The 27,671-nt window shown below is 38.0% G+C and overlaps 1 protein-coding gene across 1 annotated transcript in view; it reads right to left on the reverse strand.

The window, feature by feature from the left end:
* The window catches only part of USH2A (usherin), a 736,138-nt gene that overhangs the window by 159,427 nt on the left and 549,040 nt on the right, over positions 1-27,671 (reverse strand). Inside the window, exons 50-52 of the mRNA XM_043568966.1 lie at positions 20,162-20,383; positions 7,756-7,979; positions 3,018-3,222 (exon numbers count right to left, since the gene is read on the reverse strand). Of these exons, the coding sequence (XP_043424901.1) occupies positions 3,018-3,222; positions 7,756-7,979; positions 20,162-20,383 (651 nt within the window). The remainder of the gene's footprint in view (positions 1-3,017; positions 3,223-7,755; positions 7,980-20,161; positions 20,384-27,671) is intronic.

The raw sequence follows: 27,671 nt of genomic DNA on the forward strand, positions 1-27,671 counted from the left end.
AGTCGGATGCTTAACTGAGCCATACAGGTGTCCCAAACCCAACTCTTTTTTTTTTAAGAATAAAAAAGACCCTCTTTTTATCTCAAAATTGTTTTGTTATATGGGGCTAGTCTTCAAATAACAGAGGGTTTTGCTTTTGTGGGGATTATGTTTGTTCAATTCTTACTTTTTAATTGCTTTAATGTCCCATACATATTTGTTTTCAATCATTTCTTCAGTGGACAAGTAATTCTTCAAAAATGCATACACATGGTTGTGACCTTCCATTGCCTAAAAAGCTTTAATTTCCACTCATTCTTGCATAAAGACAACCTGCCGAGTGTGGCAATAAAGGCCTTCATCATCTGACTGATGGCCTTATCTCCATTATTTTTTCTCTCCTACACTGTGCTACATTCGTATCAAGGTTCTTGTTTTTCACACCTCCTGGGGTTCCTTTCACTTCCTGTTGCCCTCTGTGCCTGCCTTACCTTCCTTTCACCTGATGTTTCTACTTGTCTTAGTTCTCAGCTCAGGCATCACATCCTTCATGAAGTCTTCCCAACCTCTTCTGTCTGCGTTAGGTGTCCTTGCAATGCTCTCTGCTTACTCTGTCATAGCTCTTAGACGGACATCGCCTCTCACATTACAGTACTTACATATCTGTTCTCTGTCCATTCACAGAGGCTGCAAATTCCTGATGGGAATTCTTATTTATTTGTTTTCATAGCTGTTGGTCTCAGGGTAGTGACTGGTTGTTAGTACAAATTTAATACATAGTTTTTGATAAGTGAAATGATCGCATGCATGAATACATTTTGGTGAGCCCTGGTGTTGTTTCACTTTGATTGTAAATTTCTAAGAAAGGTTGAGTTCTTAGTCCAAGTTGGTCTCAGTCAATGGTGCTTATTTTAGCATTACTTAAGTGCTTCATTTTCTTCATGGAAAAGAAACTTTTGTTATTTTTCACATTTAATGTATAGTATTTATTGGTAGGTGAAGCATTCTGAAATATGGGTGGTAAAAGGCCTCACAATATTATATCAGTAGGTGTAAACACTTATTGTCATCTGGAGAGGGATATTGCAAACATCTTAAGGGACCCTCAAAATCTTGACCTTAATTACAAAAGGCAGATAAAAGTAGGAAACTCTCTTAGATCAAACCTACTAATTTGTCAATGAGGGTCCTTAAATCTGTAACTGGGAGTTGAAGGAAATTGGAGGGTTAGACAAACTGTCTTTTATCTTGAGGACTTTCCTAATTAAATACATTCCAATACATGTGTTTTGTTTGGTTACAGCGTGTTAATCCAAAGACGAGGTGAAGCGAAGTAAGGACGTCTTACTCAGACAGATGTTTCAATCTGGTAGGAGAGATGGAACCAGGGGCCAAATGCATATGACACACGGTAGAAGCCGACGTCGTGCTGACGCCTGAGAGGAGAGGCGCTGGGTTGGAGGAGCTGCACAGAGGACGTGGATTTTGACCTACACCCTCAGAATGATGACGACGGACATTTAAAGTGGAAGAGACAGCGTGAGGGAGGTTTGGGGCACTCTGCAAGGAGCTCCTACTCGGTGCAGAGTCTCTGAAATCTACTGCTGCTGTTGTTGTTGTTGTTTATTTGAGAGAGAGAGAGAGACCGAGACAGAGAGAAAGAGAGAGTGAATGGGGGGAGAAGTGCAGAAGGAGACAGAGAGAGAATCTTAAGCAGCTTCCATATTCAGCATAGAGCCCAGCGCTGGGCTCGATCCCTCAACCCTGGCAGAGTGACCTAGCAGAAATCAAGAGTCGGATGCTCACCTGATGGAACCACCCCAGGCCCTCGCTAAATTTGCTGTTCTTGAAGGTGACACGGTTTAAATCTGACATCTTCCCTTAGCAAGTTACTTTTACAGATATGACCCTTAGTTTCCTCATCTATTAAATGATCTTACTTACATGATTGCTTTGTGGGTAAATCAAGGTAAGGTTTTAAAACATGTAGCACATCACGGAACTTTATCTCTATTCTTGCTTTCCCTCCTTAATCTACCCCTTTAATCCCAGTATCTTGAGTTATTTATTTATTTTTTTGCATCCCAAGGTTTGCCATTATCACTCACCATGGGTTAAGTAAAGAAGAATGATGATTCATGATGGAACAGAGCACTTTTCTTGTTTATTTAACCTTAGCTTGCCTGAATTATGTCACCTAAATGCATTCTATTTGACGCTAGATGCTAGATGATATATATGTACGTACACACAGCTACACACACACACACATACACACACACACTGAATTTTTCAAAAGGCAGAAACAAACTCTGGAGGGACTTAAGTAAATGGACGAATGATAAAAATTTAATAGAGGGCAGAACTATTTTGGAGATGATCTTAAACTTGACAGTGTTTTTCACTCAGCTTAGCCATGCCTGAGAACCACTATTTGGAGGAACTCAGTAGGGCCAAGATGGAGCCTGAAAATTATTTTCAATAACCATGAAGGTTATTGCTCCCAAGATGATGGCCATGTAGGAGCAACACCAAGCTGCGGGAGAGTACAGTCTCTAGACCCAGACCCAAGTTGAGGAAAGGATACTTTAAGCTCCTCCTCGGAATAATGCTGCTTGGTCTTACTGGCCATTAGTCAGGTTTCTTCCTCTTTTCTGCCTGCCAAACACAGCGACACTCAATTCATTGCATTTATTGTAAGCCTCCATTCAAACTCTTAAGAAAGAAAACTGGGCTCACTGAAATTAATTGGATATACCATCAAAGGATACATAGTTATTTCCTTGTTCTTGATTTTCTACAGGTTTACTTTAAAAGAGCTTATTTCTTCTTTAAAGTTAGACTTTCCAATTTTTTAAACTGCTAACTTTGAACAGATCCAAAGTGTGCCTTTAATTACCTTGTGACTAGTTGGCCCATAGTTCGATGAAATTAATTGATTTTACGTTAAGGAGGGGGGGGGTGACATCAGAATGACACGAATCTGCATTTTCCCCAGCTTTTCACTAGCCATGGGCAGGTGGCTCGGTTCCTGTTACCTGTGAAGGAGAATGTGTTTACACTTCCTGTGTGAACAGTCTCTTCAGGAGATGAGCATATTTCTTCTATTGATTCCTTGCCTGTGGAATTGTGAGGTCCTCGGATCACGGTGCAAACGTGGCTGGTAAAGTTGAAGTCACACCTGCCGCAATGTGCTGTGGCTGCCAGAGACACTGGGCACAGAGTCCTGCACTCTCTGGCTTCCTAGGTTAAGTGGTAGAGGTGGGGAGATAGAGAAAATATTTAAAAATTACATTTGGACATACGTGGGGGAGGTTGTAACAAGTTGCAAATGAAATTTTCTTCCACTTGGTTCATAAATAAATGTCTCAAGATTCACGAAGAGAAATGAAGGCGGGGCATACACTACAAAGAGCAGTTTGGGTTTGGATGACACAGATGTGGATTCAGAATCCAGTTTTGCAACTTCTTGCTTCTGTGACCTTGAGGACGTCACTTGTATTCTCAAAGCCTCAGCTTCTTCGGTGATGAGAAAATGGAAATTGCATTTACCATACAGGTTGGTTACGGGAGTCAAATGAGACAACACCTGTAAATGCCTTACACTTAGTAGATACTCTATAAATAATAGCAGGGGTCATAATTTTATTATTGTTATTTCTCACTCTCCTGATGGAGCTTTGGAGAAAATAAAGAACGTGATATTTGAGAGTCTGCACTTTTGTGCTGTGGGGCAAGTTGGACCGCTAAGAAACATTCCTTGTCCAACTTTTAGAAACCTAAATATTTCATAAACTCTCATTATAGTTATTATTATTTACATCTGTAAACCTTTTTTCTGATGAATCCCTGGACTTGTTATTGGTGAGTGCTAATGTGTTCTAATGTCAGAGAGCGAAATACTTCATCATCCCAGATGATAGGAGATATAAATAAGGCAGTATTTTTATAATGCAAAGCTTCCCTTCCTCTTTCTTTTATATAGGTAGTATAATGTACTTAAAATAACTTTGGTTATCAAAATGTATCCACATTCCATCTCTCTTACCTCATATAAGTTAAATTATTCTCCCAAATGTTGTCAAAATAAAGCTGCTTCAGAAAAATATCGTAGGATTTCTATTTGAATATAGTGACTTGAACACCTGCATTTATCTCCATTTCCTCTGAAAGCCCAACCCGATGGAAGTAAAGGAACATAGACAGTCCAAGGAAGCAGAAAGGGGATGAATACATGCAGAGACAATACTGTGTGCTCAGTGATATCCATTTTGTGTTTTCTCCCTGGGAATACCATATTTGTAAGTCCAGCTCAGTAAGAAAAGCCACGTGACTAGAAATGCCCCTGTGATGACAGTATAGAAAATATGTATATTGTATCCTTTCTGAGATCCATACATGCGTAATCATCCTCTTTCTTCCCTTTTCCATTGTGATCTGAGGGTTGTGTGTGAAGTCCCACAAGAGCGAAGACGTAGATCCCGAGACACTCCTTGGAGGAGAGCTGTCTGACTCACACTGGGTTGTAATTTGAAAGAACTGTTTTAAAATTTATTCTATTGACCCATCCCATACGTGAGTACACTGTTTTGATTTTGGCATGGTCTTATGTGTCATAGCTAAAACATAAATTAGAATTTTGAAGTTAGATATCGTCTTGACAGCAACAACAAAACCCTAAACTACATGGCGTTGCTTTAAGGCTTAGATAGGCAGTGGCAAATAAACACATACTGGGGTTTGGAAATTTGGGGAGCTCGGTTATGCCGTGGCTACATATTTGATAAAATTACGACCTGGGACAACTGTCAGAGTAAGCCAGGGCTACTGCACTCCAGCCCTGGGGGAAGAGGTCACGATCTAGAACATCCTCATTAGGTGTGTGCTGTTTCTGCTGCACTTGGTAAAGTGTTACAAAATGGCATAAGCTTCGAAGAGATTTGGTGAAATTGAAAGGAACAGAGAGACTTCACTGGAAGGTATAAGGTAGGAGCCAAAGAGGGCAAGCCAAATAAAAGTCTGCATGTTGCACAGTGTGAATCCCAGCCTCCTTTCCTACCGATTCCCTATGTGCTGTCAGCCAGACATATATCTTATCACGATCTAGGATGGATTATTAAGGAGAGTCAATTAAGTGTACTTGCTAAGATTCTTGTTAATATGACTCCCTGACAAAAAGCCATCCTGCCACCCAATTCCCCTGCTGTGTGCTCTCCACTAATATATGCCTATGCACAGTGAGCTTTCCATTCAGCCTCCAATGGAAAGAATAGACTAGGAATAGACTAGGAATAGAATATGAAAAAAACAAAAATTCAAAGGGAGGAGAAATAAAAGAAGGGAAAGAAGAAAACTAAAATAGAACCAAACAAACAAATGAGAAAATTCAAGGAATAAGGTGAACGATAAAAAAAGCAACAACAATGGAATTAGTATTTCCAGAATAAATAAAAAAGACACCCCATGAATGGAACAAGAGTAGAATGGAACAAGAGTAGGAACAGTCAGAAAACAAGAAAGAACCCTTAAGAGCTATTAAAAAAAAAGATGATAGCTAAAAAATCAATCGATAGAAAGGGTGGAAGATGACGTTAAGGCAATATCCGATCATGCTGAAAAAGATGAAGTGTTAACTAATCAATAAACAAGAAACAAGAAGAAAAGATGGAAAGATTGGCTTAGGAAGTCTAACACCAAACTAGTCTGTAAAAACAGATATAAAAAGGGAGCAAATTATCAAAGAAATAATAAAATAACATTCCTCAGAACTGAGGGTCATGAGACTTCACACTGAACAAGTCCACAAAAAGTACATCACCATGAATAATGATGATGATGATGATGATGATGATAATAATATCCACATGGAGGCACATTATCATGAAATATTAGAAATATTAGAAATAAAGAGAATGTCCTAAAAACTTTCATAGGATAAACAACCTGGGTACCTAGGAAGAAACAGGAATCCGAGTAGCAATGAAAGTTTAAAAGTGCAGAAATTACTTTAAAATCTGAGTAGATATAATTTTTAACCTGGAATTGTGTACCTAGCCAAGTTATCAATCTAGAGGGAGGGTAGAAAAATGGTAATTTCAGACATCAAGCTCTCAAAAACTTTTCCTTTCACGCACCGATACCCAGAATGATCTTTCTCCAAAAGAAGGCAAAAAGGCAAGAAAGGGGGACTCTTAGATTGAGAACACTGGGCCACTGACACAGGAGAGAAGTAAAAGAAACCCCCAAATCAACACTTAGGGAAGACTCTCTGGGGAGAAATGTCACAGTGGTCCAGTCCTGAATGGAGCAGGAGATAGAAATCTCCATGAAAGAGATATTCGCGAAACAAAGTGCAACCCATACGTTGAACTTAACTGTAACACACTCCTTGATTCAGCATTCAGAAATAATGTCTTAATTATAATAATTTAAATGTGAATTGTCAATATGGCTGTTAACTGGCTTTCATAAAGCCAATTTAAGTCAATTTAAAAGATCATGTAAATATCCTGAACATTGTCCTTGAGTAATGGAAACTATATCTTCCTGAAGCCAACATGAGATTCCTGGGAAACAAATGTGAGTGGATAATAATGAAACAAATAGTTGTGAGCCATAGTGTCATTTCTGAAACTAACGGGTTTTCTGTCTTAATTTTTCAAATCTGAGTGCCCTTTTGAGGAGACTTTTCTACACAGATTCTTCTTAACTAGTCATTTTAAAGACATGCTCCTGCAACATCACCAGTTTTAAGACTGTGTGTTTCAGAGAAATTTCCCAGTCCAAATTTCTGAAAACACTGACTTGGAATAAATGCGAACTTTGGGAGCATACTGTTGGATAGATTTCTTTCAAGTTGCGTATGGTCATACCAATTTCTAAAACAATTTTGTAGATGAAAAACTATTTTTGATGGGTATTTCATACGATTCTTCACTTCATGAAGTACTTATTCTTTTTAACAACTTTATGAATTATCTTAATATTAATTGTTGCAAAGTGCTTGCTGGAACCCTAAAGATTTCAAAGGTTAGTTTACATCTTAAAGTCTATGGTGTCCACATGATGTTTGTATAGTTGCGTCAGTTGGCATGAATGACCCAAACACCTATTTGCAGGCATCTCCTAAGGTAAAATGACTACAGAACTTAGTAGCATGTTTGGTTTTTAATGTCCCATAATCCTTTTCTTAAAATGTTAGGTTTCTGGAGTCCTGTCAAATTTAATTTTAACAAAACGTGACACATCTGTCCATGAAGCATGTCAACATACAAACAAATGATACACTCATAGGTCTATCCGCTTTTAGAGTGGCAGGCATTTCAACCGTCTCAAGGAATAGGATATAAGCACAAGTGAATTTGCTGGATCTAAGGTCTCTATCAAAGGAAAGTGTTGGATTTGGGTTGGGGACCCAGAGGGAAGAAGCCAGAATTTCTCTCCCTTTCCATCCCAGCACCCATGGGCATAAAATGGCACCGCATAGGTCCCAGACGACATATTCTGGCTCTTTTGGCACACAGGCTTTCAGTCCTGCACTAATCTGAAGTGCTGGGTAAAGCTTCCTGAGAACAGCTAATCATTATTAATTCCTTTAGAATTCATTGCAATAACATCAATCACAGTGAACTCATTTGGTATTAATATGGATGTAATGTGAAAATGAATAATGCACACAGGAGTTTTTATATTCCTATTTTAGAAAAATAGTTATGAACAATGTATTTCTCTTTCCATTGTCAAATCAGCACCTCCGAGAGGTTTTCTATCAATTACCTTCATCATCATTCCAGTTGAAATCTTGTCAGAGCAAACATATTTCAAAGGATTATATCCAACTCCATTACAGCATTTCTGGCTCTTTGGAATAAGTTCAGTCTCACAGCATTTTACTGGCACCAGGTCATTCTTTTTAACATGTGCTTTAGACTCTCCACTGGAAGCTGAGCAGCATATGGTATCTGACATATTCACATAATCCTGCCCACAACAGAACATCCCTGCAACAATAAAATGTTATATATGAATATGAAATAAAAAAAAGGAAGAACACCGAGACCGCTATAAAGTTTGGTATAAAAATGTCAGACTCAGGCAGTTGCTGCAATGGCACAATACAAGGTAGCACTTCCTTACCAAGGTGATTTAAATGTGCAGTGAGGGGTCCTTCTTACCAAGAGCACTAGACACTAATTAGGTAAAGAACACACAAGAACAAGTGTTCCAAAATCATTCAGCGGGGCCAAACTTCTCCCAAGCTCCATAGGAAAAAAAAGAATCCTGATTTCCGTCATGAGAATTACCGGCTCATTTTGTGATGATAACATTGCGTTGCAGAAAAAGGGCTAGTTAAACTAAGGGGAGTCAGAGGAAAGCTCTAGAAATTCACGAGGGAGAAAAGGTCAGCGAAACGCTCTGGGATAAGAGGCTAGACAGAGTAAAGAGGTAGCACCATCCAAGTACTGGAGACGCTGTGGGAAGAGTCTGGGAGGTTTTTGCCTGGCTTTGTCTAGGGGACACGTCTGCTTCTTGGGCATCCAGTAAATCACTCCTTTCATCATAAGATAGATTTGTTCAAAATGAGTTGCGCTGGCTCACTGATCAGGTGAACAATTTGGCCACTAGTTTTTGAGCAGCACTGAGTTCTAGACTCATCACTGGACATGGATAAGAGATCGGGGTCAGTGGCAGAAAGACCTCGCAAGGAGGGGTCATTGGTTGCCACTTGTTGATGAAAGACACGTGTGCCTTTCACACCAAATAGACTTTCTCCCACCAAATTCAGTTTAACTGCCTGTGTTCACATCATTTAGATCTTGCCATAGAAGAGATACAGCAGAAATTTAGACATAAAATCCTGAATAAATAAACAATACTCTAGAGTCAGATTAAGCCAGAAATTAAGGTGCCTACACTCCAGGTCACAGGGCTATTATATTAGAATTTATATCCAGTTATAAAGCAGCACAGTGTGATGAATGATTTATTTTAATTAGAATTTTGTTTATTTATTATTAGTCCTGACTGATAACATAAAGAACCTCAACTTCAAAGTGCCCTGGGGTCCTGATTGTTTAATCTGGTCCTGTACAAACACCTACATTATGAAAGACACTCCTAATAATAGACCAGTGAGTTTTAAGTGCTTTTCATTTAAAAAAGAAAAAAATCATTGAAAGTAGACCCTGGCTTGGTACACACCTTAAGAAAGATGTTTAGCCACACGTGACTCCAAAGAACTTTCTCGCTGATCTTTCCACTTCAAAAAATATCTCCTAATATTTTATTTATTTATTTCTCATTGTTTTAAATTTATTTATTTATTTTTGAGAGAGAGAAAGAGAGAGCAAGTGGGGGGAGGGGCAGCGAGAGAGAAGGAGAGGATCCCAAACAGACTCCGCACTGTCAGCAGGGAGCCCGATGAGGGGCTCAAACTCGGTAAACGTGAGATTATCACCTGAGCTGAACCAAGAGTCGGAGGCTTAACCAACTGAGCCACCCAGGTGCCCCTCTCCTAATATTTTAAAACTTTTATCAATGTACATCATTGAGCACCACCAAGTCTTAACATGCCGTGTCTACATGTGGTAACTGTTCAAAATGATTGGTTTAAATAAAAGTAAAGTGTTTTCTTCAGTGCTTTATTAATAATATTAGTTGTTTTAACATTTCCAAGGAAAGGTTTTTTTCGCATAAATACACCCAGCAGAACTATCATTGTAATCTGAGTCTTGGTGATGACAGGTAAAAATGACATGTGTATACACACACGTGAGTACACACAATAGAAAGAAAAATCTACACCTTCAAGTTTTATAATGTTCGGACATTTTTTCCTGCTGCTTTCTGATCAGACATTCAAATACAACCTTGGAATTTTTTACCGTCATTTTTTTCTCTAGCAGTTTTCTTAAAATAATTCATGTTTCTATTTTAAAGAGCAATCGAAATCTGAAAACTGGCCCTTTAGGGAGCAGAATACATTCTCCCCCTCTACTCCCAAGTTACTTTATGGTTTCACCATGCTTTAAGTATAAAATCAAAATGCAGACATTGACCTAATTCGAAACTCTAATCAGTCATCTGATCGCTCTGAGGGACTTTTGACAGGTCAACTAAAATTTTGATAATGAACTGTTTTTACACTAGAAAAAAAAAAAGGCTGCTTTCTTTCACAAAGAGCTTCATCTTTGTTTCACTGAATTAAAATTTTCAGCCAAGATTCCACTCTCATAACAAGAAGTGACTCCCTTTCTAGTTTCTTTGGTAAACCATTACTTCTTTAATTATTATCAACCTTGTTCCAGTGTGATAAATTGCTAATTACTTAATACCCTAATCAGCGTTCATTCTTTGCACAGATAAACTGTGACAGTGCCATTAATTTAAATAGTAATTTCACTTAATGGCCAGAACGGCACACCAGATTTTTATGCAGCATTTTCTGAAGACTGCATCCATCACTGCAATATTCTGACATAAAGATGTCTGACGTGCACTAACTCACTTAGGGAGAGCAGATGTTGTGGAGCGGAGTTTGGTAGTAATTCCCATAGTGCATCACTTCAGCATGAATGAGCTGCAAATTCAGAGACAGACAATCTTCCGAAACGGCATTGCAATAACTTCTGACCCCTGCTTAATTTATCACATGCAGCACTTGACTTTTGAACTTTGACACATAGAATGCACAATTTTAAATGTGCCAAAAGGAAAACAAAACAGGTCATGTATTATTGATGGATCGATCTATTCTTCCAGAGGCTGTTCATTACATTTGTACACAGGTGAAGATTCTCTGTGGACAGATGTTACTAAAGTGGTACAATACACATAGAGCTATTAGATATTTATTTTTAATATCAAACTGCATATTTCATCTTCCCGAGCAGCATATATATCCAATGGGTAGCTCCCATTTCATTGGATACAACTGAGAAAACAGTGAAGGAAAGAGTTGTTTACTCACAATGTTATGAGTGGTTTCAATAGGTTACTAACATTAATTTAATGGCCAGGACCGAAAAGGAAAGCATTTCTAAACATATGGTCCTGATGAATCTCTAAATTGTTAGTTCTCTAAAACAGGTGCTTCATTTTTCTAAAATAAAAAAAGAACAAGAGTTATGAATCATGCTTTTGAGATCGAAATAGTACAGTAGTAAAATCAAAGTCTGGAATGTGACAGATTCAGGTACAACTCTGGGACTGATCATGGGGACCACATTTTAAACCAAGGGGTTATATATTAAGCCCACCAGACTGGAAAAAAAAAAGTTTTGTGATTAGTCATTGTTAGGACAAACTCACAAAATGGTGGCGGGATATGAAAGAAAAGACGTGCGTGCTTGTCTCCACCAGTAGATGGCTCTATGGCTGCCACCACAAAACAGAAATAAAGGGTAGAGCAAAAATTTCCCCAAATGGCTGAGCTATGTTTTAAAGTCTTTTATATTACACTTTCAAATTTCTTTTTAATGTTTATTTATTTTTGAGAAAGACAGATAGAATGCGAGTGAGTTAGGGGCAGAGAAAGAGGGAGACACAGAATCCGAAGCAGGTTCCAGGCTCCGAGCTGTCAGCACAGAGCCTGACACAGGGCTCGAACTCACAAGCCCTGAGATCATGACCTGAACCGAAGTCGGACGCTCAACCGACTGAGCCACCCAGGTGCCCCTCTACATTAAAAATTCATTATGGCACATGGAAATCTTCCTGGAAAACATTCTTTGATACAACTCTTACATAATGGATTTCTGTGCTCTGTTTCCCTCTTTGCAAACTTTCTAAATCCCATCTTACAAGACAAAATAGCCACCGTCATTCATTCTGCTGAAGTCCCTCTCCAGGACATGGAAACCCAGGATTCTCTTCCAAAGCAGTTTCAACTCAGAGTCTCCTATCAAAGGCTGCATGGACAACATTTATAATAGAGATCAGACAATATGTTCCAAAGGTATGTCATGAGCAGTTTCTCATGGCTAACTGAAAATCCTGTTCTCTTGGAATGATAGGGGGACTTTCATTTTCATCTCTCAATACTAAAAGATATGATCAAGTCTAATCCAAGATTAATGGCATAAATGATAAAGCCCTTTAAGCAAACACTAAGAATAAAAAGAGTAATAAAGAGGTTTCAAATACATCCAAAGAAAATGGTTAAGAATACATATCCACCGAAATGACGAGCATGACTTTCATCCCGAGATACCTGTATAACACTCCTACACAACTCATCTGCCCAGAGAGAGCAGTAAAAACATAAACGCTACCCCAGCACTTCTGTTCCAACAGCATCTGTTAATTCACTCCATTTATAAAATACATATTGACAAAGACAACTGAACTGGGACCAGGGAGATTTGATTTGGTGTGAGAAAGTCAATTCAATGTGATTTTGTTAAAGGGCTCCTGCAGGCAAATAAAAGAGTTTAAGTAATAAAGTACATAAAGAGATGTTTTACGAGCCAGCCTGGTCTTACGGCGGGCACACAATGCCAGGCAGTGAGAGAGGCCAAGCTTAGGAACAATATTGTGAGATCCAAACCCTCATGTAGCAGGTATGGTGTTGCTAGGTTGAGGAGAGAAAGGGCCATATGGATATTCTGGAAGGTCACTGAGGTCATAGTCATTAGGGGCGACAGGAGGGAGCAGCAGCAGAGAGAGGAAAAAGGCATGTGGAACGTGTCTATTTTAACTGAAACCTGCAGGAAGGTCAAGAGAATAAAAAGAGAGGCTTTTCCTTTTTAAAAGTATCATTCCTCTGGTCCACCATGATTACCAGACTGGGCAGAATTGCACAATGTCATGGGAAACTCTTGAGCTAATCTTGATTTGCAGGAGTTGAGTAATGTCACAATTTGCTTAAGAAATATTTGACTAGCGTCGAAAACCATAGTGAAGTAAGGAGTGATTCTGAAATTTGGGCCCATGGATGGACTTCAAGCGTGTATGAAATTGCAGGCAAATTACTGTGTGTTTTATATACCAGTATTTGAAGTGAGGCTTTGTAAAGATTTCTCAGGGAGCGTTTGACCCCAAAAGATTAGGCACCAGTTTCCTAGAATACAGTTACCTGTACTACATTTTATTTTTGGCAATAGTATTCTGACTTAGCTTTCCTTTTCCCTCATATTTATTTTGCCCCCAAATCGAATATATCTCCTTAAATCACAGTTCTTATCATCACGTTGACTCTTCCTTGATTACTAAGTAATATTCAGAACCTTTTGCCTACTCAGACTTATCCCTCTCTACTTCCTTACACACGGTGCTAAATTCACACTTTAGCTCAAGCTATACCCCTTAGCTGAAATGTCCATCTTCCGTCTACACGTCTCAATATCTTGCTCATTGTTTGAGGTTCCAATCCAATGGCTTAGCTTTTTCCATCACCTTGACTGGAGTGAACTCTCAGTCTTAAGAATATGCTTGTGTTCATCCATCTCTTATGGACTGTGTTTAACCTTATTGGTACTTTCCTCCTTGATTAGATTATAAGTCCTTAAGGATAAAAATGGAATCTTAGCCAATTTTACACTCGCAGAGCACAGAGAATAATGTCTTGAGCATAGACACTACACAATACATTTTTATCGAATGAAGGAATATGGAAATTGACTTAAAAAAACAACAAATAAACAAAGATGCTAAAAGGAGACATTTTTGCTGTTATTTTAAAACTCTGACCCATTACAGAGTGGGCGAGCAACACTTTTGTACCCTGCCTTCCAACCTAGCACCTTTGTTCTGCCTTTTTTTTTTTTAAGTTTATTTATTTTTGAGAGAGAGAGAGTCTGGACTTGTGCGAGCCAGGGAAGGACAAAGAGAGGGACGAGGGAGAATCCCAAGTAGGCTCCAAGCTGCCAGCAAGGAGCTCGCTGAGGGACTTGATCCCACCAACTGTGAGATCATGACCTGAGCTGAAATCAAGAGTTGGCTGCTCAAAAACTGGGCCACCCAGGCACCCCACCTTGTTCTGTCTTTAAGGGGCCTAGTTTTAACTACTCAACCAAAAGAAGAGGAGATACTCAGCTAGTTGATCATAGCACAGGACAACTAACTCATTGCCAGGATTTTCTAGTACACATGATTACCATGCCTTAAGGCAGAGGTTCGCAAAGTTTGGTCTCAAGATCTCTTTACACTTTTACAAATAATTAAAGACTCCAAATAGCTTTTGCTTATACAGGTTATTTCTGTTGATAAATACTGGGCTGGAGTCGAAAACAACAACTTTTGAAATATGTATTTACTAATTAATTTAAAATAATAATAGGTAACATTTGAGAAGAATGATATTGTTTTATATTTTTGCAAGCCTCTCTAATGGCTGGCTTAATAAAGGGAACTGAATTCTCACACCTGCTTCTGCATTCAGTTTGTTGGGATATCACGCATGCAACCTCTGAAAAACTCCACTGTACACACAGGAGAGAATGAAATTGAAAAAGGCATATAAGGGGTGCCTGGGTGACTCAGTCGGTCAAGGGTCGACTTCGGCTCAGGTCATGATCTCACGGTTCGCGAGTTCGAGCCCCGCGTCGGGCTCTGTTCTGACAGCTTGGAGCCTGGAGCCTGCTTCTGTTTCTGTCTCTCCCTCTCTCTCTCTCTCTCTCTCTCTCTCTCTCTATCCCTCCCTTGCTCACGCTGTCTCTCTCTGTCTCTCAAAAATAAATGCAAAAAAAAAAAAAGACATATAATAGGTTAGTATTAGTATGAAGATCATTTTGATCTCACAGACCACCTGCAAAGGTGTTTCTGCAAAGGGTCAGACCCATAGAAGACCCATGTCATTCTTTTTTTTTTTTTTTTAATTTTTAATGTTTATTTATTTTTGAGACAGAGAGAGACAGAGTGAGAGCAGGGGACGGAAAGAGAGAGAGGGAGACACAGCTTCCCAGGCAGGCTCCAAGCTCTGAGCAGTCAGCATAGTGCCTGATAGGGGGTTTGAACTCACAAACTGTCAGACCATGACCTGAGCTGAAGTCGGATGCTTAACAGACTGAGCCACCCAGACACCCCCACGTCATTCTTTAAACGTGACTGTCTCAGGGCCTAGCACTCATACATACTACCCTTTCTTATTCTTTTTTTCTTTTTAATTTTTAATGTTATTTTTTGAGAGAGAGACACAGAGCATGAGCGGGGGAGGGGCAGAGAGACAGAGAAGGAGACAGAATCTGAAGCAGGCTCCAGTCTCCGAGCTATCAGCACAGAGCCCAAAGCGGGGCTCGAACCCATGGACCGAGAGATCATAACTGGAGCCGACATCGGATGCTTAACCTACTGAGCCACCCAGGTGCCTCATATTACCCTTTCTTCTAACTTTGGCAAACATGAGGTGTGCACTCAATTGGCAGAGTGTATAAGGCCTTTTTTTTTCCAGTCGTCCAAAAAATGTTTGCAATTTGGTAGTTTGTGATACTGACCTTGCTCATTAGACCTGACAAACCGTTTGGGTTGGAGGGTGTCCAGTGCTTCTCCAAATATCATAATGATCAAAGAAAGAGGTTAAGAGCATGGGCTCTGTAGCCATGTGGATGCTGCTAGAATCCCTTCTTAGCCACAGAGGCAAGAGATTCCAGAGGAAATCTCCCAGACCCCCTTGCACTTAGGTGTCAACAGATAGTGAGTTCCAGTTAGTGAAACGTTAACTTAAATTTTGCTATTCCTAGACCTGGCAATAAAAAATTCGCACACCCATTATTCCATGTTCTTTTCCTCTTTTGGTTGCAGGAATGGGTATAATCCCCAGGTGACCTTAGAAGCTACCTGTGGAATGGCCACAATACCTAGGGAAGAGAGGTAACTTGAAGATAGGTTCATATCCCACTAGTATTATATAAGAAAAATATAACCCTTATTGTACTTGAGACTTTGCAAATTTGGGGGTTCGTTTATAGCAGCAATTAATGCTACCTGAAATAATACAGCCACTTGGTAGCTATGTGATTTGGGGACAGTGTTTGTTGTTGTTTTTTGTTTTCTGGGGGTTTCTTTTGATAGGCATGGTTCAGGTATATCATTATTTGAATAAACCTGATTCTAATTATTTACCCAAAATATATATATAGTTGAAAAGACCCAAAACGTAATCTTTCTATAGCATGTGGCATTAGTTTAGCATTATGTTCTATATTTCTTTTGTATGGGGGACAGTTTTTAACTTTTGTTAGAAGCACTTGTTTCCTCATATCTAAAATGGAGATAAAAGGGCACCTGGGTGGCTCAGCTGGTTAAGCATCCAACCTTGGCTTAGGTCATAATCCTGCTGTTTGTGAGTTTGAGCCCTGCGTCGGACTCTGTGCTGACAGCTCAGAGCCTGGAGCCTGCTTCAGATTCTGTGTCTCCCTCTCTCTCTGCCCCTTCCCTGCTCATGGTTTCTCTCTCTCTCAAAAAAATAAATGTTAAAAAAATTTAAATGGAGATAATAATAGTCCTTACCTCATAGGATTGTTGCGAGCTTTAAGCATGTTATAAATGTGTGGTATATTATGAAGTACACAGAATTCAGTTTGGCAAATAGTGAACACAGACTGTTGTTTATTTTTTGTTGTTGTATTTTGTCTCCTGTTCATTGTGTACATCTTTTAGACAATAACCAGTGTCTAGGAGACACCTGAGTGGGCTGAATTCCTTGGGTGTACTTTACTTATCTTTCGAATGTTAACTTCTTAAGGTTACGATTCAGGGGGAAATTTTCTGAAAGGATTATGTTTCTACACTGAACTCTTGTGTATCATATGATTTAATGCATCATTCATTTTTAAAGATCTTAGAAAGTTAGTTTTTGTTATTGTTTCTTGGTTTTACCTGGCAAAGTCGCCTTTCTTATTACCTTATAGTGCAGATCCAGGTGTCTGTGCGGTATGTTGGAGGTAATCCTTAAATTTCTGGGGTCAATGGAAGTGTCCTAATTGAAGTCCAATTCTGTTGTATGTAGGGCAACAATCCATCGTCACTATTTTCTGGACAGTTGATGGAGATCAACAAAATGACACGGTACTATCAAACAGTCTGAGTATATGTTAAAGTCTTCCTCCATATATGTCTCACTGGTGAATGCATAGAGGGGTGCCTGGGTGGCTCAGTCAGCTAAGCATCCGACTCTTGACTTCAGCTCAGGTCATGATCTAACAGTTTGTGGGTTTCAGCCCCACATCAGGCTGCATGCTGACAGCACAGAGCATGCTTGGGATTCTCTCTTGCTCTCTCTCTGTCCCTCTCTCACTCACCAATTCATGTGTGTGTACTCTCTCTGTCAGAATAAAAACTAAAATTTAATAAAAGAATGTACAGCATGGGTATAGTGTGGATCCAGGTGGGTGATTTATAACTGCATAGAATAGTAAATGCCTTGGGAACACACTTAATAGTTGTCCAAAGATAAAATAAAAAACTAGAAATCAGGCATTTTTTGCCTGAAAGAAGGAGACAATCTTTCCCATACTGGGAGTACTGAAATTCAGTTGTGAATAGTTTAATCAAGCATTTCTCATTTATTTAAGGGCTATGAAAATATTGGAAGTCTATTATTCTTGTTAAGATACAAGATTCAGGTACCCCCAGGATTGATACTTTTAAAATTTTTTGATTGATTAGTTTTGTTCTTCAAGTGTTCTTCTTAATAATTATCTTCAGAACTTTTACATAGAAGAAAGAGACTCTTAAATTCAGAGAACAAACAGGGTTGTTGGAGGGGTGTTGGGTGGGAGAATGGGCTAATTGATGATGGGCATTAAGGAGGGCACTTGTTGGGATGTGCACTGGGTGTTGTATGTGAGTGATGAATCACTAAATTCTACTCCTGAAACCATTGTTACACTATATGTTAACTGACTTGGATTTAAATAAAATTTAGAAAAGGAAGAAAATGTGTATAAAAATATATAGAATATATACAATGGTATACAACAATAACACTATACTAATTTCAACAATTATTACTGATATTGTGGATAACTTTTTGATGTTTTTTTTAAAGAAGAAATTATAGAAAAACAAGAAATTCATAGTTCATCTGCGTCAAGATCTAATGGTGTCCTGAAATTATGCTCAGAGAAAGGCTGGAGTTCTCAACCCTTGCTAGTTGTATGGGCGGATTTACCCTGAAGCTAATGAGCTTGAACTTCAGGGCCGTTTTCTGATAAGAGCCCCTTCTAGGAAAAGCGTGGTTATATATTTTTATAAAATTAGCAAATGTATAATCTTTAACTACAATTTTTCATGGCCTCTGTCTCTTGCTCCTTTAACTTGCCTTGTATCTTATGTATCCTATATTGACTAAAATAGGAGAGTGACCATGTACATTTTTGAAATCTAAGTAAGGGGAAGTTGAGTTGGGGCAATATTTAGTTTGGGTTCAGTAGCTATGTTTATGATTTTTGTCAATTCTATAAAAAAGTCATTAGGCCTTGAATATGCCATTTTAACTTCAATTTGGAAAGATAAGAAATGTGAGAAATTACAGACTCCTAATATGGATGCATATAAGGGGAAGCTTTAAAGAAAGAGAAAGATCAGACAGAAAAATTAATGGCATATGAAACAAAAGCTGTAGAACTGACCAATAGAATCAACTGAAATATTCTGACATCAAGAGAATTATAACAAAATAAATTTTAGATTATAACAAAAGTAGTAAACTATTAAAAGAAGCTGATAGATCTCAGATTGAAGTATAAATTATTATAAATTATGAAGAGAGGTAACTCATAAATACATTGAAAAAATTTATACTTTGGCTGATGCATAGATAAAATAGTGATATCATTATAAATTATAGCTCAAATTCAGTCATAAAATGATAGCCATGAAAAACTGGTATGATGTTGTCAATTCAACAAATATTTAACACATGTCATTGCAAATTACTTTAAAATAAGAAAACTCAGGGCACTTGGGTGGCTCAGTCAATTAAGTATCCAACTCTTGATTTCAGCTCAGGTCATGATCTCACAGATTCATGAGATCAAGCCCCGCATTGGGTCACTGTCAGTGGAGCATGTTTGGGATTCTCTCTCTTCCTCTCTCTCTCCCCCTCCCCTGCTCACATACTCTCTCTCTTTTCTCAACATAAATAAATAATCTTTAAAAAATAAAATAAATTAATAAAAAATAAATAAAATAAGATAAGAAAACTTAAAATGCCCTTAAATCTTAGAGAGATCCTTGGTAAATGTTTCTCTAAATTTGACAATAATCTAAGAACTTACATAATATTATAATAATAAACTTTGAAGCTTAAAACCACTTTTCTAAATTTCAATAATTAAAACGTATTTTGCTTAGGAAAGAATGAGTTCTCTTTCTATCCTTCTCATTGATAAATGGCACAAAGTCATTGCCCCATGAAGAGGTGATCAAGGGTATAAGTTAAACATGTCGGGGGAAAAAAGAGGGATGTGAAAAGTTATATAATCCAGACATGCTGTTTTTATGTTAGTGGCATTTGCTAGACTTTATTTTTTAAATTTGTAAATTTCATAATTTATTTTCCCCTTTTAAATAAATGCTCATCATTTTATTTTCTTTCCTTAAAGAGGACTCCCCAAATTATATAACTTTCAGGCACCCAAAAATTCATTATGGAATCTTGAACAAGTGACTAATTTCTGTGCCTCAGCTTCCTCATTTTTAAAATGTAGACAATAATAGAACCTATCTAGTAAGACTGTTATAAAGATTAATTGAAAAAAAAAAGGATTGAGTTAGTAATGCATAAAACATTGGGCATAGTACCTGGTTGATAGTAAGCACTCAATCAATGATAATGATTGCTATTAAAATTAGTGTTAATTTCATAGCTACCAAAGAATAAGGGAGCAAAAGAACTGACATATCATCAATAATAATTTTGTATACTGTTAGCATTGTTAGGAAATATTCTCTTGATCCAGAACCAGTGCATGCATTCATGTGTGTTTTTGTGTTTGTTTTTGTTTATGGTGGATATGACACTTCTCAACAGGAAAGAGCTTTGATCCATTTTCATGAAATGCATCCACGAACATAAAAAAAGGTGAGATTACATTTTCATTTGTTGTAGAATATATACTTAAATGTATTAGACATAATTCACATGAGCTTTAATTACTTATTTGCTTTGTATCTAGGGCAATTTCCCGACCTGTGTTTCTCAGAATCTCCACCGATTGAAAAGTAGACAAGGGCTCCTTACCTGGAAGGCGACTGTACACCATGCCTTCTTCTTCTCCACCACAGCATTCTAAATCTTTGTTCACAATCTGTCCGCCACAGCACTGCTGGCCATGGCCATCCCGAAGCCTCCCAGCACAGCAAATCTGGTTTCCTGAGGTGGAGTAAGGCATTCGGCCACAGCAGGAGTCGCCGATGCCAGTGGAAACCCGATTGTGCTGTTCATCTGGACAACATACTTCACCTGTCAATTTAGGACAATAACAATCATTGCATGAGTTAAAAGAAATATGCTTTGACTCACAAGGAAATTTTATCACAATCATCTTGCAGATGCCAACTGGTTGACAGAATTACTAGAAAGAATACTGTTATTTTGGAGTTACAAAATTTCAAAACAATTTAAAAATTTTCAATTAAAGATGTATAAACATGGGTCTACTCACATACACACATGGTAACTTAGAGGCAATGCTATGTTACCTATTTCCTCTCTCACCCCTAGTAAATGAGCACAGTAGGTCTGGCAACATGATAAGTGGTATTACAAAAAAGTTTGCCTACAAATACTTTTCTATCTATTTAGTGTAATTTTTTTGAAAGTGGAGTGGATTCAGAAATTAACATAAAATTGGTATTGCCTACATTATAATTTCTTTAACCAAATTTTATTTATTTAAGCAAACAAAATACTTCTGATGTGAAGCTCAATTAAATGAGAGGAGGTAAAAATATTCTATATCAAGTCAGCACATTAATACTTTTCTGGGCTATGACAGACACTGAATTTCACTAATGTAGCTGTACTTACATTCCCCCTTTACATGATATTCTGGGAAACTTGAAACAAGAATAAAATAACCTTTTGCCTGGTGCCTTGGGATCAGAGTTTAAATTTTAAAAATATCAATAGGCAGCACTTTTTTCTTTTTTTTTTTCTTTTTTTTTCTTTTTTTGGTATGAAGATGCTTCTAAAAGACAGGAAAACTCCAAAAGACAAAAAAAAAATTAAATTTATTCTTTTAAGGATAGCTTAGAAAGGACTACCAACTTGGTGGATCTAAAATTCAAACTGTACTTCTATCTCATGACCCAACTCTCAGTCGACCTCCTCAGTTGACCTCCTTTATGAACCCTTGAACCTTCACTCTCTCCTTCCTCTTGCCTTACTCCTCTTCTTTTTCCTGCACCTTCAACAGACCCTCTTCCTTCTCTTCTACTTCCCCTTTTAAAACATATCTTTATCCCTGGACAACATCTCTTCATGTTATGCTGCGATCTGTGGTCTGTGAGTATATACACCAGCCTGGCAGGTCTTTTAGTTCTAAGCCTTGGATGGTCCAGATAAGATTTAAATAATCTAGTTAATGACTTACCAAGCCTTCTTTTTAAAAAAAAATTTTTTTAATGTTTATTTATTTTTGAGACAGAGAGAGACAGAGCATGAACAGGGGAAGGGCAGAGAGAGAGAGAGACACAGAATCTGAAATGGGCTCCAGGCTCTGAGCTGTCAGCACAGAGCCCAACGCGGGGCTCGAACTCACAGACCGTGAGATCATGACCTGAGCCGAAGTTGGACGCTTAACCAACTGAGCCACCCAGGCACCCCAACCAAGCCTTCTTAAAAGGAAGGCTCAAGCTCACTGAAGAATTTAGGATTGCCTTAGGAATTTATAGTCCTGGACTCCCTTATCAATTAGTTTATCTATGTGTGAGGTCAAGATATGCCAAAACTTTGTTAGTAAAAACAAGACGATTTGCTTACCAAAATGATATTAAAAATGTGGGACAATATTTAAGTATGGATAGATATATAAAGAACAAAAAAACCAGATACTCTAGCAGGTATCCTTGAAGTCTTTCTTGTCCATATTCATTGGTCAAAAATCCATCCTACCAGATGGAATGGACAAATTACTAGAAACACATAACCTAAAAGACGAATTATGAAAAAATAGAAATTCTGAATAGATGTATAACTAGTAACAAGATTGAAGCAAAGTCCATGGCTGGACTGGATCGATGGCTTCACTGGCGAAATTTACCAAACATTTAAAGAATTAGTACTAATCCTTCTCAAGGCACCTGGGTAACTCAGTGGGTTGAGTTAACTGTCTGACTCTTGATTTCGGCTCAGGTCATAATCTCATGGTTTGTGGAATCAAGCCCTGAGTCGGGCTCCACACTGACAGCACAAAGCCTGCTTGGGATTCTCTCTTTCCCTCTCTCTCTGCCTCTCTCCTCACACATGCTCTCTCTCTCTCTCAAATAAATAAACATTTAAAAAATTCTAATCTTTCTCAAACTCTTCTAAAAAACTGAAGAGGAATACTTTTTAACAAAATTTATGAGGCCAGGTTTACCCTGATATTAGACAGACACTTCAAGAAAAAAACAAAACAAAAACTACAGACCAATATCCCTTATGAAAATTGATGTAAAACTTCTCAACAAAATGCTAGTGAACTGAATTCAAGAGCACATTTAAATGATTATACCACATTACCAAGTGGGATTTATTCCTGGGAAGCATGAAAAGATGATTCAACATATGAAAGTCAATCAATATGATATACTATTTCAACAGAATGGAGAAAAAAAATACATGATTACCTCAAATGATGTAGACAAAGCATTTGACAAAATCCAACACCATCCTAGTATAAAAACATTCAACCAAGTAGGAATGGAAGGAAACTACCTCAACATAACAAAGGATGTGTATGAAAAGCCCACAACTAACATTATAATCAGCAGTGAAAGCTTTTCTTCTAAGATTGGGAAGAAGATGAGGCTGTCAGTTTTTGCTATTTCTATTCAACATAATATTGAAATAGATAGCCAGCCAGAGCAGTTAGGCAGGACAAAGAAATGAAGGACAGCCCAGTTGAAATGGCCTAAGAAAAATTATCTCTGTTCACAGACTATATAATCTCATATGTAAAAAAAACCCTAAAGATTCCACCAAAATCCTGTTAAAACTAATAAAAGCATTCAGCAAAGTTGCAGAATACAAAACCAATATGTAAAAATTAGTCGTGTTTCTATACACTAAGAATCAACAATCTGAAAAGGAAATTTTTTTAAAAGCAATTCCATTTAACATAGTATATAAAAAAAAACCCACTTAATAATAAGCTTAACCAAGGAAGTGGAAGACTTACACACTGAGAAGTACAAAAAACTGATGAAAGAAGTTAAAGAAAACATAAATAAATAAGACATCCCATGTTCATGAATCAAAAGACAATATTGTTAAGACATCAATACTACCCCAAATGATCTATAGAGTCAATGCAATCTGTATCTAAATCCCAACAATATTTTTTGCAGAAGTAGAAAATATATCCTAAAATTGCAATGGAATCTCACAGGATCCTAAATAGCCAAAACAATCTTGAAAAAGAACAGAGTTGGAAGGTCTCGTACTTCCTGATTTCAAAACTTACTACAAAGATACAATCAATACCACAAAGATACAGTTAACAATCAAACAGTGTGGTCCTGGTACAAAGATAGACAGATAGACCGATGGAAAAGAATAGACAGCCCAGAGATAAAACCTTACAAAATGACCAAATAATTTTCAACAAGGGTGCCAAGACCATTTAATGAGGAAAGGACCATCTTTCCAACAAATACTGCTGGGAAAAGTAAATATCCACGTGCAACAGAATGAAGTTGAACACTTACCTTATACATACACCATATACAAACATCAACTCAATGTGGATCAAAGACCTAAGTGTAAAAGCTAAAACTATAAAATTCTTAGAAGAAACATAGGGGGAAAGCTTCATGACATTGGATTTGCAATAACTCTTGAATATGAGATCAAAAGTACAAGGCAACCAAAGAAAAGTAGATGACTCATGCTTCATCAAAACTTAAAAGTGTTATGCATCAAAAGACACTATCAACTGAGTCAAAAGGCAACCCATGGGAGAAGACACTTGTAAATCATATAAATAATAAGAGACTAATATCCAAAACATCTAAAGAATTGCCACTTAACAACAAAAACACAAACAACCCAATTAAAAAAAATGTCTAAAGCACTCTTATAGACATTTCTCCAAAGAAGATATTCAGATGACCAGTAATCATATGGAAAGATGTTGAATATTATTAATTATTAGGTAAATGCATATCACAATCACTATCAGATATTACTTCATACCCAGAAGAACAGCTATTATAAAGAAAGAAAGAAACAAACAAACAAACAACCCACAGAAAATAATACGTTAGCAAGGAATTTGAGAAATTAGAACCCTTGCACATAATAAACTTGCACATTGCTGTTGGGAATATAAAGATTTTTTTTTAATGTTTATTTATTTTTGAGAGAGAGAGGAAGACAGAATGCCAGCATGGGAGGGGCTGGGAGAGAGGGAGACACAGAATCTGAAGCAGGCCCCAGGCTCCAAGCTGTCAGCACAGAGCCTGATGCGGGCTCAAACTGACAAACCATGAGATCATGACCTGAGCTGAATGAAGTCAGACACTTAACCGACTGAGCCGACTAGGTGTCCTATTGTTGGGAATATAATATGGTGTAGCTTCTGTGAAAAACATTCCAGCAATTTCTCAAAAAAGGACACACAGAATTTCCATATGATCCAGGAATACCACTTATGGGTAGAAAGCTAAAAAAAATAATAATAATAGAAAGCAGAGACTCAAACAGATATTTGTACACCAATGTTCATAGCAGTATTATTCACAATAGCCATAAAGTGGGAACAACCCAAATATTCATCAACAGGTGAACGGATAAACAAAATGTGGTGGATACATACTATGGAATGTTATTCAGCCTGAAAAGGAATATGATTCTGACATATGCTACAACACAGATGAACCTTGGAAACACTACAGTAAGTGAAAGAACCAATTACAAAATGGCAAATATTATATGATTCTACTTATATGAAATACCTAGAGAAGTCAAATTCATAGAGATGGAAAACGGAATGGTGGTTGTGAGGGGCTGGAGGTAAAGGACAATGGGGAGTGAATGTTCAATGGTACAGAGTTTCAGTTTAGGAAGATAAAAATGTTCTGGAAACAGTACTGGTCCTGACTGCACAACTACGTAAATGTATTCAGTGCTATTAAACTGTGCACCTAAAACTTGTTAAAATGATAAACTTTGTTATGTCTCCTGTAATGCCCCCGATTTCGAATCCGAGACACCACCAAGGAGACGATACCGATGCAAACGCACGAGGGTTTATTTGCAAGCTCCAGCTTGGGCCCAAGTATACCCGACACAGCAGAGCAGGGACTTGGACCCCTAGGTTAAGAGGCGTAGCAGTTTTATAGGGGCCAGTGGCCAATGAGATTGTAACACACACAGAAAGTTGCATAGTCATGTCAGTCCAGACGCAGGTAGCCAATTGAATTACAATTTACCCTATAGTAATTGTTTGAACTAGCCTATCACTCTGGTCAGAATTGGCGCACAAGTTTGGCGGGCAAAAGGCGGGGTTTAAATTCTTTGGGGGTTAGGGGTTCCGCATTCTGTATGAGCCGGTTTCCAGTAAGGGTGTGCTCAGCGGCTTGACTAGGGTGGGGGAGTGTCTTAAGCAATAAGCAGGTCATGTGGGGGTTATACATGAGACGGTGGGTGTAGCACAAAACGGAGTTAGTCTTGCTCTGCTTGTCCAGGGGTAGGGGATTTTGGTTAAATTCCTTGGGTCCCACACTCCTTTACCACAATGAAAAAGTCCAGTTCCATAAACAGGGGAAACATAATTCCATGCCTGGCTTCAACAGACCACTTAGCTACCACCAGGAATACTCTGGCCTCAAGACAAATCAAGACTTCATAATTTCTCAGAAAACAGAAGATAGGTTAGTAGACTGTGCCTTCTCTAAATCATAAGAGCTTGGTGAGCATTTGGAAGATACTTTGGCTCAGAAAAAAAAAAAAAAGGAAAAAGTAGATCAGATTAAGAGCATTTCAGATTAAGCAATTAGATAAAGCAAAAAACAAGGACACATCTATGTCTAGTCTACAAAAAGACAACTGTCATTATTATAAGAAAAAGGGCCATTGGAAGAACATTTGCTCTACTTTAGCTAGAAAGATAGAACCAAAAAAGGAAAAAGACAAAATACTGATAAAACAACCCCTGTCTGTGAGAGTAGCTGCTCTGGTCAATTCATAACTTCCTTTAACACAAAAAACAGAACTTTTCATGCAGTTATAGAAATAGAAGTTTTCAAATGTAATTAATATTGGGGCTACATGATCTACCAAAAATTCTACTATATTTCTTTTTTTAAATAATTTTTTAAAATATTTACTTATTCTTGAGAAGGAGAGAGTGTGAGCAGGGGAGGAGCAAGGAGAGAGAGGGAAAGGCAAATCTGAATCAGGCACCAGGCTCTGAGCTGTCAGCACAGAGCCCAATGTGGGGCTCGAACCCAGAGACCACAAGATCATGACCTGAGCCTAAGTCAGATGCTTAGCTGACTGAGCCACCCAGGCTCCCCATCTATATTTCTATCATTCCTTCCTAGGAATAAGAGATAGAAATTTCAAATGCCTTTCAGACTCTGTCTTTGTCTTTGTCTTCTCTGTAATCAACACACTTTTTTGTTACTTAGTAATTCTACTCTGGTGCATCTGATGGGAGGAGATCTACCTCGTAAATGGGATGCCAGTATTAAATGTGGACCCAGAAACCTCTTTATGGAACTCCCAGAAGAATCCCCCAGCCTGTAATTTGATGATGGCACAGATTGATTATCTAATACCTGATGCCTTCATGATCTACATTTCATATCTTGAATCTGTCTTCAAGAGCCTGTGGGTCAAGGAGTATTTAGATATGGGATTCATAGAGGAGGCTAAACCCTTAAAAGTCTTTATAAATCTGGCTATGTCCTTCTTGAAACTGGCTAAAAATCCACTAAAAAAATTGCTGTTGAAGAAAATCAGGTCCATTGTATCCACATACCTTCAGAAAAGACTTGTTATTCCCCATAGTAACTCTTATAATATCCTATTTGTTCCATCAAAAAGATAAATGACTGTATACCATTTTGTCCAAGATTTTAGGGTCACTAACAAGATTGTGCCTCCTCACTTCCTGTGGTTCCCAACCTAATACTATCCTCTCTTTAATCCTTGAGACAGTTGCTTAATTTAGAGTAATAGAAGTAGTCTCAACATTTTTCATTACTCTTGCACTCAGACTTGCAGTATCTTTTTTAATTCACTTGGGATAGCTATGCCCCAAGAGTTTATAGAAATGCCACTTTAATTCTCACAATTATTTAACCTTAACCTTAGTGTGGTAAGCAGAATATGACCTCCCACAGATGTCCATGTACTAATCTCTGGAACCTGTGACTGTGTTATGTTGTATGGCAGAAGGGGACTAAAGTAGCAGATGGAATTAAGTTTGATAATGCTATGTTAGAAAGGTTTGAATGGCCACTGTAAGCCTGGAAGATGGAAGGAGACCACTAGGCAAGGAATGTGGGCAGCCTCTGGAAGGTGGAAAAGGTAAGAAGAA

This window comes from Prionailurus bengalensis, chromosome E4 (genome assembly GCF_016509475.1).
Source record: "Prionailurus bengalensis isolate Pbe53 chromosome E4, Fcat_Pben_1.1_paternal_pri, whole genome shotgun sequence".
NCBI classification, from domain to species: domain Eukaryota; kingdom Metazoa; phylum Chordata; class Mammalia; order Carnivora; family Felidae; genus Prionailurus; species Prionailurus bengalensis.